This window comes from Pelmatolapia mariae, linkage group LG12 (genome assembly GCF_036321145.2).
Source record: "Pelmatolapia mariae isolate MD_Pm_ZW linkage group LG12, Pm_UMD_F_2, whole genome shotgun sequence".
Taxonomy (NCBI): domain Eukaryota; kingdom Metazoa; phylum Chordata; class Actinopteri; order Cichliformes; family Cichlidae; genus Pelmatolapia; species Pelmatolapia mariae.
This window is the reverse complement of record NC_086237.1, coordinates 8,027,462-8,040,507: the sequence shown is the minus strand read 5'-3', so window position 1 is coordinate 8,040,507 and position 13,046 is coordinate 8,027,462. Positions and strand designations below refer to the sequence as shown.

The following is a 13,046-nucleotide window of genomic DNA, read 5'->3' as shown; positions in this document are numbered from 1 at the left end:
TATATAAATAAAATGGAATTGAATTGAACACTCGGTCTAACAATGAGGGGAAACAAACACCATGACTGGGACGGTTATGTACTTTAACATGTAACAAGTTACTAGTTACCCTAAACATGACAGTATAGTACAGCATCTGTGTTCTCACTATGCTGCTTCACATTATAAGGTAAAGACACTACATAGGTTTTTAGCAAAGTTATTATGTAATGCGTGAAGCTGGCTGTTGTTACAAGTATAGGTTAGACGACACTTCTGGGACTAAAGAGTACATTAATGTGAAGTGGCTTTCGATATTATGGAAGTCTGATGACATTATGGGCTCAGTCATCAGTTTCAGGTCATTTTGAATAAAACATAAATTTCAGTTTGTAAATTATGGTTATTATTAGAGTGCAAGTTGACAGGCAATAAATATGTAATGTCCTTGATAGTATTGTCATATCCATTCCTCATTTGCTATATCCACTTTCAAAATCCAAGGTGATGGTGAAAAAGCTCAGCTCAGGTTTTTATAACATACTGCTTCACTAACCAATGAGTAACATGAGTGCCGAAATCTTTTGTAAACAATCTGTGAATGTTCTCCAAGGTTAAAGTGAAAATGTTTGAGAAAACTTACAAAAATATTAAAGAAGAGGTCGCTGACACTCTTTGGACTTTGGATCGTCATTCGGTCTCAAAGCAGCATATTTTTAGAACATTTCTTGCTTAACTACCTCCATTTTCCATTTTAAAAAAAACTCCAAGGTTTGAGCACATATAATAACTGCAAACTTGTATCTTCATATATAAAATAGTTTTCAAAATATATTACCATCAACATGAATCAGAATCTGTAATTTGGGACAAAAATGAAGTTTTATTCAGTGTGACTCGAAATGAATGGCTGAGTCTATAGACTAATCAGAAAAGTGCCAACAGCATATAAGTCCGAGGACCATTTCCCCACAGACTTCCAGAGAAAGTCTTTTCACAACCACAGGTATCGACCCCTGGTGGCTTCAAAACAGTGCAAAGAAACTCTATGCTTCACATTAGCCAGCTTACAGTTGGACATTTTGTGAAAAACATATGTAGGGTCATTGGCTAACAATATACAGAACTGTGAAGCCACTCCTGCTGTGAATTGTTGATCTATTTAAAAAAAATGATTTGAATTGAACGTTTTCATTGGCAATTGTAATTTAACTGTTGTTTTTTCTCAGTAATTGATTAGAATTTCAGATTGAATAATTAAATTATTCCATTACATGTAAAGACTCTGCCAATGCTCCTCGTGCCTGCATTTCACAGCAGAGATTCTGCGTTTTCATACTCCTGCTCAGTCACAGCTCTGCCCACGTCGTCATAAAGTCCGTCTGCTTTCTGAGGGAAGACCAGAAAAAGATGTAACATCTGTAACTCTTCATGCTGTTGAAATGTTTCAAGGTGTGGAAAGTTTTACCTTAAAAAGGTGTTTTTTTGTTGCTGTGAAAGAAAAGTTGGAGAGTTTAGTGAAACCACCACGGTTACATGCTACAGCACGATAAAGTGACCCTTGTTTATTATTTATGAAATATTAAAACAAGAGCTAAAATTCTTACATTGCAAAATGGTTCATCTCATATAGTAATGCAGCGCGAATAGCTTCCCTTACCATTATTTATCATCTGAAGGACTCATTAGAAATGAAGAACATTTAATGAACAGTGACATATAAAAAAAAGACAAGGCCTGTCTTTACAGCTGATGGTGAAGGACCTGAATCCAGAATGTGCAAACAAAGATTTCATCTGACTAATTTTCATGATATTCTTAATTTCATTTTCAGCTGTCATGGTCTTTAGGTCATTGACCCCAAGTTTTGAATTTGGGAGGTCTTGGGGGTTTGTTCTCATTTCTTTTTCCATATCTTTGTATTATAATTCTGATGTCCTGTTCTATAGGAGTTTTTTGGTTCATCCTAGGTTTAGATGAGATTTGGGTTGGACCTCCATAGTCTTCTTTTTTTCTTTTTTCCTGTGCCTCTGAGTTTCATTATCTCTATTTTTGGTTTCTTGTTTGATTATCTTAGTTTCCCTTTGTTTCCACTCTGTGTTCCTTATTAGGTTAGGCAATGTTTAGTTATCATCTTTTGTGTTCCCTTTCTTTCCTCCCTAGTCAGTCATGTCTTTGTGTGTTCATTCTCCTTTTGCTCCGCCAAGTTTGTTATTTCCTGTTTTATTTTGATAGTCTTGTCTGTTTCATTTGTATTATTTTCAGTTTTGCTTCCCCTGTCTCATCACTCAGATTAGTGACAGCTATGTTCCCGCCTGTGGCCCGTCTCCCTGGTTATCCTCCTTGTGTATATATTGTCTGCATTTCCCTGTGTTCTCCTGCGTTCCACGGTGTGCTGGCTGTCTCCAGTCTCCAGATTAATGTCTACTGTAATTCCAGTAATAAAGCTGTGTTTCTGAGTTTAGTTCCTCCTGGGAGTGCTGCATTTTGGGTCCTACCTGCTTCAGACAGCATTTTAATGACATCAACCAAACATAAGAAGACCACCACCAGAAACAGTTTGTGCTGAACATTATCAGTGTAACTGCTGGTTCTTACATGGTGTTTCTCTACTTGAGCACTTTATATAACATGCTTCATTAACCCATTCACATCAGCACTTTTTTTTCTATAACTGAGTGCTTTCATTAACATTCATACACTGTAAAGTAACTAGTGGTTTAGTGTCTTGCCCAAGGATGCTTTGGCATGCAGACTGTAGCAGCCAGGGAACCACCAACGTTCCTCTACCTCCTGACTTACATTCACCCTGTTCAGGCATTTAAGACACATTTGCATCTTTTAAAAGTTCTCATCCCACATAATCTGTAGAGGTGCCAAAATTAAAGTGATTCTTAAAAATATCGTGTATACATGAATGATAATATTGTAAAACTGTTATTTTTGTTTTCTTTGTTTCTAATATATCAACAGCTCTAAGCTCCATTAAAAGTTAACATGTATAAATCTTTTAACTCTCAAAATCCAATAAATTGCTGTCTTAAATTGTTGTGCTCCTGTCTTCCTTCCCTCTTCCCAACTGGTCACGGCAGATGGCCGCCCCTCCCTGAGCCCAATTCTGCCGGAGGTTTCTTCCTGTTAAAGGGGACTTTTTTCCTTCCTGCAGTCACCAAAGTGCTTGCTCATAGGGGGTCATGTGATTTTTGGGTTTTTCTCTGTATGTATTATTGTAGGGTCTATCTTACAATATGAAGCACATTGAAGCCACTGTTGTTGTGATTTGGTGCTGAATAAATAAAATTGAATTATAATCTGAAAGGAATGAGAACCCAAGCTGTGTCACACAGCTTGGGTGAAAGTCTTTCTAACTTTAGCTTCAGTGCAATAATTTTGTGTCTGTTGTGCTGAAGTATAAAAATATCTTACTTTTCAGGTACATGCGGGTAAATGTGGTCACCATGGGCAGCAGAGGGAGTGAAATCCAGCGAATGAAACTCCAGATATATGAAGCAGTGGCTGCAGGGGGTTCCAGAAAAAGCATGTGGTTTGTATACATGTTGTGCAGCCCATGAGCACTATATTGACATTTACTTGCTTATCCATCTTTTTGGCACTAGAACAGGGAAACTACTGACTTGTTAGTGTTTTAATATCTGTTTGCACATCCAGCTGACACACTGCAACACAAACACTGTGTTACTAACTCCACTTTGGTTTCCATTATCTCCAGAGATGAATATATGGCTAGTTATATTTACCACCTGGCCTATTATTAATTTATGTTATTCTAACCAACCAAAATTTGTGGTGTGCAAAAACAGGAAATAGTCCTTGAAATCCTAGTTAACACAAAGTGCTGAGCAACAGTCCCAAATCTTAACTGGGCTTATAATCATAGAAAACTATGACTCTCATAAATACTCATATTAGAACATCACCGTTTGTAATTTTTAAAATGATGAAAGCTTAACATGCATGTAAAATAGAAATATTATCTTACGCTTACAGTTGTGGATGTAGCCTTCAGCCAGCTTGATGATGGTGCCATTCCTGCTCAGCAAACCACACCAGTACACTCCTTGTTTGTGGTTTGACTCCAACACTTCCACGGTGAAGGAGCTCACATCCTGGGTCACCTTCAGTTTCCCTCCATCCACCAAGTGTTCACTGTGACTGAAGGTGAGGCCGGTGCAGCACTCGGCAGAGTTCTGCTGACACCAAACCCTCGGAAGGCTCTTGTACTTCACTTCATAAGGACATGTCAGCTTCTGCCAAAACAATGCCTCACAGGTACCTGCACAGTGACATTGTTTAGGTGTGGAAATAATTTTTAAATGCTCCTGATCAGTAGTTCTCTAGGCTTTCTGGGGGTCTACTAAAGTTTTCCTCTTGATGTTGGCTGTTTTTTTACTCAGTTTCATTCCAGTACTTGTAGATATTCATTTGAATAGGAATGTTTTTGGGGTTTTTTGTTAAGCCATACTGTTTCATACTGACCTGTTAATACTCCTGTACTAATATATATTAGTAATAGCCAGTACTAAGTAATACAATACCAATACTCTAAAAGCCCACATGAACAGAGTACAAGATAAAGTACAAGTTGATAGTTTATGTTTTATTCTTTCTCACAGTTTTTAAATAATAATAATATCACTGAATGTAATTATGCAAAAGAAAATGTGACAGAAGATAATTTTCCTTCATGATATACCGAATGGCACTGATGCCATGTTAAAACCCGTTTTGGACTAGATAGTTTAATCTACTTCCGTTAGTGGCTCAGTCAGACACTATAATAATCTACAAAAACAAATATTTAAACTCTAAGATATGATTTCAAGTTCTCTGTAATGATGATGTGTACGCTTACCTGTTGCCAAAAGAAATACTGAAATCAGAATATGCATGATCCAAACACCGAATCTGGTTATACTCAAGTCTAATTTATTAAACAGGAAGGGGTGCTTTTAATGGCAACTGACGCAGGAAATATTTGGCCACAGTGTTGTTGCCTGCCTTTCATGGTGAGGGGATGATTTAATCCTCAAGGGAGAAACTTCGTTCTAACAACAAGCTGGTGGATTTATGTGTCTGTTTATTCACAAGTTTGTCGGTAAAAAGAAAGAAAGAAAGAAAAAGATAAAGAATTCTTTGGCTTTTAATTTGAAAAATGAGTCAGTACAGTACAGTACAAGTCAGTATCGACGTTTGCCATTGGTCCTTCTTTCAGCCAATGGCGCAAACTCTTGTAGGCACGTCTCTCTCCGTGTCCATGTGAGTAGCGTGGGTTAGCTACTAGCAATAAACACATCATGGTAAGTTGAAAAATTGTAAGGTTTGTGCGAGCGTTAATTTGTGTTTTAGTTTGATACTAAAAGGAGATGGTAAAGGTCGAAGCTGACACAGAAGCCAGGGTCAAGGTGGATGTACCGAGCGTATTTCCCCACCCGAGTGTTAGCACGCATTCACTTAGAGCCATAGAGCACAGCAGTAAAGCTCTTTAACTGGTAATGTTGAAATACTAGAGTACTGTTTAAACGCTTTATTTCGTTCCAGCTGCTTTTTCTGTATCGTCACAGACTGGTGTATAACTGGGAAAAATAAATCCACGAAGCCTATGTAACGAGTGAAAAAAAATAACTTGCTCGTTGGTCAAGAAGCGTGAGTTTTCTAATCAAAACAAAGATAGCAGCTCTCCAGGACCCTGGTTTGAAAAAAAGTCTCAGGTCTCAGAAATATGAAATTTTGTGCTCACTTTAGGAGTGTCAGAAAGAAATAATTGAGAATTACATGTAATAACCTTTAGTTAATTCTTACAAATGTGTCATTAAAATGTGACTGATGAAGATACAATCTTGATTGCCAGACACAGACCAGTGAAGGGAGAACCCCTGTAGGTTATTAAATGTGAATTAACGGGACACTGTATGTGCTTTTTTTGTTTTTGTTTTTTTTACCTGAACTTGTATGTCTGAGTGCCTTGAAAATAGAATATAGATAAAGTGGGTTTTATTTGCAAATGTCAGGGTTTTTGAGAATTGTTTAATCATTTATGTCACAGAGTTTAATGAAATAAGTCCACAGACTCTTCTGTTTTTCTCAGTTTAAGGAGTCTGTTCATCAATTTCAGTTGAAGTCATGTGTATAGATAAATTACTGGGTAAGTCTACGGAGAAAGGGACTGGATTGAATGTTTAAATTACAACAGTAACAATCACAATGCACTTTTACTTGTTGTAAAATCTGCATCTGTTTTTGTTTTGTTTTTTAATTCCAAAAAGAGTGTCTTGGGTTTAACTCCCAACTCCAGGGGGTTATATGAAGTTGCTGCTATTATTGCGCTACTTTTCATTCCTTTTAATCCAGGTTAATGAGCTGAGTGAATTGTTAGTGGCTTCCTCATTTTAAAATTTCTCCAAGTTAGAGTAACTGCTTTTACATCCTTAATTATATGGGGTGGCTGTGGCTCAGGAAGTAGAGCAGGTCTTCTACAAATCAGAAGGTTGCTGGTTTGATCCCTGGCTGCTCCAGTCCAGACAACGTATCCTTGGGCAAGATGCTGAAGCTCGAGTTATGAAGCACTTTAAGTGCTCAAGTTAACAAGTGCTATATAAGAACCAGTCCAAAGTGACCTTAATTCAATTTAAATTCTCTTTTTTTACTTAAGTAAAATTTTTACTGTAGGAAGATTTAACCATAGACCTGTTCAGATATGTTCAGTCTTTCTACTTATGTGTCTGCCATTATGTATTAAGTTTTTACGATTATAAGTTATTTCTAACATTTCATCTTGTTTTCTCACTAACTTTTGACAAAGTCCCCCTTTAACCATGTTTCCTAAGTTGTGTGAGATGTGTAGACATGTTCAGATATTGTGGTAACTGTCATTTTGCAAGGTAATGTCATTATGTTAAGAGGCCTGTCTTTGGAGTAATTTGGTGTAATGTTTGCGTAGCTGCGTCGAGAGGTGAGACTGAGGCGGGAGTACCTGTACAGGAAAGCACAGGAGGACAGGCTCCGAACAATAGAGGAGAAGAAGCAGAAGCTGAAGGGTGCCCTCGACGGTAGGTTGGCGTGATCATTAAGATCCTTTTTCCAACTACATTTTGCTTGACCAGAGTTGGCACCAAAATGCTCTGACCACACACAAGTGTGTAAAACATCTTTTACTTCTCTGCAGAAAATCATCTCCTTCCCACTGAGATACGCAAAGAAGCTCTTGAGCTACAGAAACTAGTGGAGTATGACGACGAAGGGGCAGAAGGCAAGTGTTGTGAATTCTTACTATCAGCAGCATTTTGTCAGTGTTCCTCACATTTTGTTCACTCATAAATTTTGGTGTTTTCTTGTGTGTGCAGGTGTCAGCTCTCATGTGGATGATGAGTATAAATGGGCTGGAGTAGAAGATCCTAAAGTCATGGTCACTACATCCAGAGACCCAAGCTCCAGGCTCAAAATGTTTGCCAAGGTTAGATCACTTTCTGAGCACAAGCACGTAGAGGCATCTAAAACCTCAGTGACAGAATTAACACAAAACATTTACTACAACACATATTTAAGGCATGTGCAGTTATTTCAACCCTGGTTCTTCTTGGTTTTCAGAGATGTTTCTGTATATTACAGATGAAAAATGAAAACGCATGAAAAATTGAGAGAGACGTTTTATAATTTCCAAATATAGAACAACGTCTAAAACCAAGGGAGGTCCAGTATTAAAGAATTTAAATGGAGTTCTGTGAATGAAAAAATAAATAGTACAAATAGTGCTAACTTGGAAATATGGTGTTACATGGTGCTTTCGTTGACATTTACATTAAAATGTAAAAAATACTGATATGCAGGCTTATTGACAGGCTTCAAAACTCTTTGAAGGATACAGCAAATTTTTAATCCAACAATTCTCTAGCCCTCCTTGAGCCTGGTGCCGCCAGAGGTTTCTTCCTGTATAAAGGAAGTTTTTCCTTCCCACTTTCGCCCAGTGTTTGCTCATAAGGGGTTATTTGATTGTTTTGGATTTCTCTGTATTATTGTAGGAGCTATATTTACCTTACAGTAATATATATAAAAAATTGATTGAAATTAAATGGAATATCTGCCCCCTTCTGAAATGATTGTCTGTGTAGGGAGCAGCTACACTCAAAAAGAGTAAAAGGATGAAGGGTGCTTCTGTCTGTCGGCTTGATTTGAACGTGTGTGTGTGTGTTTCCATTAGTCTGTTGTTTGTTTGAGTGAAAAGGAGAGACAAGTGAGCCATTTAACACGTGAAAACGCGTGGTAAAACTAGGCCTTAACCTCCTAGGACCTGGCGTCCACATATGTGGACATCACATTTTGGGTTGTCTAGACCACAATACAAAATTTTGCTCTTTCAAATGAGCCATACAGGGGCACAGTTGTTGTTTCTCATTTTGTTTTTGTACTCAAGAAAAATGCTGCTGTGTTCAGTCACCAAATAAAGAGTTTTGCACATCATTACTTAATTGTGACTGTCATAATAGCAAAGAGAAAAAATGCATGCCATGAAAAAAGGTGGATTGTTCAGATTTATAGGTTCTTGTTGACCACAGTATCATATGCAGATATTGTAGAAATAGCAAAAACATATTGTAATGGCACCTAGATATAATACAATAAGTAAAAAGTAATAGATGGGATGAAGCAGCAAGTGTGATATATTAATAAAATTGAAATGACAGTTGCCTCCTGTAAGTGGCTACATTGTGCTAGTTGGACTCATAAGCCCTGTTCCCATTAGCACCTACTCAGATCGACTCGCCACGACTCGACTTGGATCGACTGGTTTTCCATTACAGTCGGGTAGTACCTGTTATGCATGGCTGTCGTCATAGCAAAGCATCCAAGCGTCCCACAAAGTAATTACTATGTGACACGGACGCTACAGCAAAGGCGTACATCGAGGCAAGAACATGCCCGCTGCTCGGTCTGTGGCTTTTCGCCAGTCTCAGGGGACCACAGCGTTGTTTTTTGTAGTTATTTCCCTCGTTACCGGGATTCCAAAATGGCGGTTCTGATTTTCATGAATGAGATACTCTCGTGACTCATCAAGTGACGCTACTGACTAGGCAATTGGTGGCATGTAGCCTGACGACATCACATTTTAGTACCTGCTTGGATTGTTTGGAACCCAGGGCAAGCAGATACTAAAAAAGTACCTGCTGCCAGGTACTGTGATCTAAATGGAAAACCCTGAAAACCGTGGCGAACCATGCCAAGTAGATACTAATGGAAAAGGGGCTATAGTTCTGACAGATTCGGGTAGTTTGTCAGACCCCATAGTGATTTGTATTATGTGCTTTAGGCCATGTCTGCACTAATACGTTTTCGTTTGAAAACGCATCTTTTTCTCTCCGTTTTGGCCTTCTGTCCACAGATGGCGTTTTTGGTCAAGGAAAACTGAGAGTTTTGAAAATGCTCTCCAAAGCGACACATTTTAGTCATATGATGCAGTCATGTGACCAATTAAACTAAGATAGCAGTGTGCTATCTTAATTATGCAGCAGTTGTTTTGTTTGCTCTCAGTTTTGACAGCCCTATTAAAGATTAATATCAGTTTGTACATGCTTCAGATAGCTTTTCTTCAAATTCTTTAATTCTCACTCGCTTTTGGAACTTTGTACTCTCGTGTTACTCACAGCAACAACTCCACCTCATTGTCAGTCCATTTAAAAAACTTGGTGCTTTTCCTCGACATTTTGCCACAATGTTTCAAAGAGCCGGAAGGTAAATAAATGGCAGACAGAAATGACGCAGGTCGAATCGTCTTTTTTTCCACCAATGTGCAGTACTGGAATGTAAGCGTTTTAGGTTGTTTCAGTGTGGATAAACAACTCTGTGAAAACCATAGTGTGGATGCGGAGCGTTTTTAGACGAAAACGCAGTTTTCAAATTTATCCGGTGTAGACGTAGCCTTAGTGAGTTTGTGATCTGCGCAGATGTGTGACTTTTTACACTTTGTCACTGCTCCCCGACATGCACACACCTCTTCTGCGCTGCTTTTCCTAATTTGGCCACATATTGCATGCCTTGCTGTAGTTCTGAGTTTTTCTTGAGGCTTGTGGTCGGTGGTAAACTCTTCTGTCTTCTGAAGTTTTTGCTCTCTTTTAGCTGCACAAATACAGACAGTGATGCTGTATAAGGTGCTGCCCCAGCTATTGAGAACAAACTGGGTTCGGGTTTTATATATTTAAAAAAAAAAAGCAATGTAGACCATGAACATTAAAAATTGAGTTGAGAATAATACACGAATCCCATCTTGTATGTGATTCCAGGAGGTAAAGTTGATGTTCCCTGGTGCCCAGCGAATGAACAGAGGAAATCATGAGATCCCTGCATTGGTACGAGCCTGCAAAGCTAACAGTGTTACCGACCTCGTCATCGTGCATGAGACAAGAGGACAGCCAGGTATACTCGCTTTATTCACTTATTCATTTTGCTGCAAAGTCCACCCTCATTAACCCCACACTCAGTCATTTTGCTCTACAGGCAGGCCTCAAATATGACAGAAACATTCAGTTCAGAAGAGCTTTAATGGTTACTCCCACTCAGCTTTCATGGGGTATAGAGTTAAAGGACTACGTAGTTTTGTGTTTTGTATGCACAACATCCACCAACAGTGCTAAAACTGGTTGGTGGTTTCAGACCACATTGTACAGCTTGTTCATACATCCACTGCACATGTGCATTGCTGTTTTTTTTTCATCCTAGCTGCCCTATAGTCTTCACATTAGGTCAACACTAGAGAAACAAACACAGTTTCTTTACCAATATGAAAACTCTGCACTTTTAAAATTTATAATGGAGTGTTTGGGTTTTTGTTTAACTCTCAGTATTGACCATAATATTTGTTATTTTGCTTAGTTTTGTTTGTTCTTATATATTTACAGATGGCCTGGTGGTGTGCCATTTGCCATTTGGCCCAACAGCTTATTTCACTCTTTACAACGTGGTAATGAGGCACGATGTTCCCGACATAGGCACCATGTCTGAGGCCTACCCCCACCTCATTTTTCACAACTTCACCTCACGGCTCGGCAAGAGGGTGAGTGAGTGAGTGCTGGACAGCACATGCCTTGGATATTCTTTCACACCGCTTGTTTGTGCGCACAACTAATTAATTCTACTCACGCAGGTATCCAATATCCTCAAGTATCTTTTTCCAGTGCCAAAGGAGGACAGCAGGCGTGTGATCACATTCGCCAACCAAGAAGACTTCATCTCTTTCAGGTGAGCATCAAAAGTGAAAATTCATATAAACAAAATGCTATTTGGGTTAAAGAGTAAGATGTGATGCATTTATTTTTAACAGACATCACACCTATAAGAAAACAGACCACAAGAACATAGAGCTGACAGAAGTAGGGCCCAGGTTTGAAATGAAATGTAAGTATGGAAAGTTACCGCTCTTCAGAGACTGAATTAACCATTGTTGACGTGGTTATATCTTCTCTGGAAATTCTTTGTTTTTCCATCTGTCACTACTTGATCCATAGCAGAAATCTGATTTGTTTTATACATAGGAGAAAGCCTTTTTTTCCTGTCTTTACCTTTCACAATAAAAGCCCTAGACAATGCATGGCTGCTGTCCTCACAGTAGTAGAGGGATTTCTTGTGATCAATGAAAGGTTTACAAAATTACACCAAAGCAATTTACACCTGATTTAAGGATTAAAACAACATGGTGTGTATAAATGAGCCGTATCTTTCACTATTGCAGTATTGCACTATTACTATGATGCAGGAACTGAGCACTGATAACAAGTCAATTTAGTCTGGTGGAAATTGTTTCAAATTGTGATTAGTTTGACTATGATTTCTGAAAGCATTGCCGAGCATGTGCAGTCATGTTCATGAGAATCATGGCTGCATGCATGCTGCATAATACAGTGCAGCCTCCGGGCCCGAACATCACAGCCATCCATGGCAGACACAGAGTTGTTCTGATTGGTTAACCTCTGCCCAATTGTACTTTTGAGAAACTCTTTTTATACCCAATCATATTACTGAGTGTTGCCAATTCATACAGTTACCACTTTCTTTCCACCTCCCAAGTTTTTGAGGTATGTTGGTGCCATTGCTGCTGAAGTATTTTTCATGAAATTTACATTCTACAGTTTTTATGTACATGTAGTCTAAACTTTTTTGGAAGTTTAAAAATGTATAGTAAAAATATGTAGCTTCAATTTTTAATATAAATCAGTGTATTGTGTGTTGTGTAATGTATTGTATACTAATGTGCAACACCAGGAAGAAAACAGATTTATTTTGAACTGATTGGAAGTAAGAGCATCAGGGGAAACTCCAGTTGTAGAAAAAATGGATTACTATCCTCTGCTCTGTACAAATTTTCTTTGGGCTCGTTAAATATTAACACCACATCCTCTTTCTATTTAGTGTATATGATCAAACTGGGAACCCTGGAGAACGAGGGCACTGCAGATGTGGAGTGGCGTCACCACGCATATACACACACAGCGAAGAAAAGAAGATTCCTTAGCATTGAATAGGAACTGAGTCATCGTCTGGAATTATAAAATAATATGTGATTTTTGTTAAAGGAGCATAACGAGGGATGACAAGTCCAAGTGTAGTCAACAGCTATGGATGTCTACAGTGATGAGGAATAGGACAGCTGAGCTCAAGTAGATTGAGCCTTGTTTTTTTTATGACAACCCTATTTGTAGGGTTATATATACAGTATAAAGCATCGCATTCTATATGGTTATTCTAACTTTTATGCTGTTTTATAATAAAGAGTTTACTTGATCTGCAATGAGTGTCTTTCTTTTTTAAAAAAAAAAAAAAATTTTTTTTACACCAATCTGCCTTCTTCTTTCGGGTCTTTGTCTTCTACTCCTGGCTGACATTTGTCCAACATATCTGCCGTCACTCTGTAAATGTCCAAACCATCTCAGCCTTGCTTCTCTAACTTTGTCTTCCAACCGCTCAGCCTGAGCTGCCCCTCTGATGTACTCCTTTCCAATCCTATCCACTCTGATCATTCCAGTGAAAACCTTAGCATCCTCGACTTCGCATCTGCCACCTCC

At 38.5% G+C, this 13,046-nt stretch overlaps 2 protein-coding genes across 3 annotated transcripts; one reads left to right on the top strand and one right to left on the bottom strand.

Annotated features, from left to right (window-relative positions):
* Window positions 1-84: 84 nt before the first annotated feature.
* On the bottom strand, window positions 85-4,936 carry si:ch211-102c2.4 (uncharacterized protein LOC568178 homolog). 2 transcript variants are annotated; one of them, XM_063490643.1, is made up of 5 exons: window positions 4,853-4,936; window positions 3,980-4,273; window positions 3,406-3,495; window positions 1,448-1,470; window positions 85-1,368 (listed from the first exon to the last, which is right to left on the bottom strand). In XM_063490643.1, the coding sequence occupies exons 1-5, from the start codon at window positions 4,887-4,889 to the stop codon at window positions 1,291-1,293; spliced, it is 522 nt and encodes a 173-aa protein (XP_063346713.1). In that variant the 5' UTR covers window positions 4,890-4,936; the 3' UTR covers window positions 85-1,290. The 2 variants fall into 2 exon arrangements, with proteins under 2 accessions (XP_063346713.1, XP_063346714.1); XM_063490644.1 differs by having other exon boundaries at window positions 811-1,368; window positions 3,986-4,273.
* Window positions 4,937-5,201: 265 nt separating this feature from the next.
* Window positions 5,202-12,754, top strand: imp4 (IMP U3 small nucleolar ribonucleoprotein 4). Its single transcript, XM_063489863.1, has 9 exons — window positions 5,202-5,297; window positions 6,938-7,046; window positions 7,163-7,246; window positions 7,341-7,450; window positions 10,272-10,404; window positions 10,887-11,041; window positions 11,132-11,226; window positions 11,309-11,382; window positions 12,394-12,754. The coding sequence occupies exons 1-9, from the start codon at window positions 5,295-5,297 to the stop codon at window positions 12,504-12,506; spliced, it is 876 nt and encodes a 291-aa protein (XP_063345933.1). The 5' UTR covers window positions 5,202-5,294; the 3' UTR covers window positions 12,507-12,754.
* Window positions 12,755-13,046: the final 292 nt, after the last annotated feature.

Excerpts from the sequence above, each read along its gene's own strand:
- si:ch211-102c2.4 (XM_063490643.1), bottom strand. The coding sequence starts at position 4,889 with ATGCATATTCTGATTTCAGTATTTCTTTTGGCAACAG. Across the intron at positions 4,274-4,852 it reads AGTATTTCTTTTGGCAACAG|GTACCTGTGAGGCATTGTTT; the intron begins GTAAGCGTACAC and ends GTCACTGTGCAG. Across the intron at positions 1,471-3,405 it reads TACCCGCATGTACCTGAAAA|CAACAAAAAAACACCTTTTT; the intron begins GTAAGATATTTT and ends TTTCTTTCACAG.
- imp4 (XM_063489863.1), top strand. Across the intron at positions 7,247-7,340 it reads TGACGACGAAGGGGCAGAAG|GTGTCAGCTCTCATGTGGAT; the intron begins GCAAGTGTTGTG and ends TTGTGTGTGCAG. Across the intron at positions 11,042-11,131 it reads CCTCACGGCTCGGCAAGAGG|GTATCCAATATCCTCAAGTA; the intron begins GTGAGTGAGTGA and ends CTACTCACGCAG.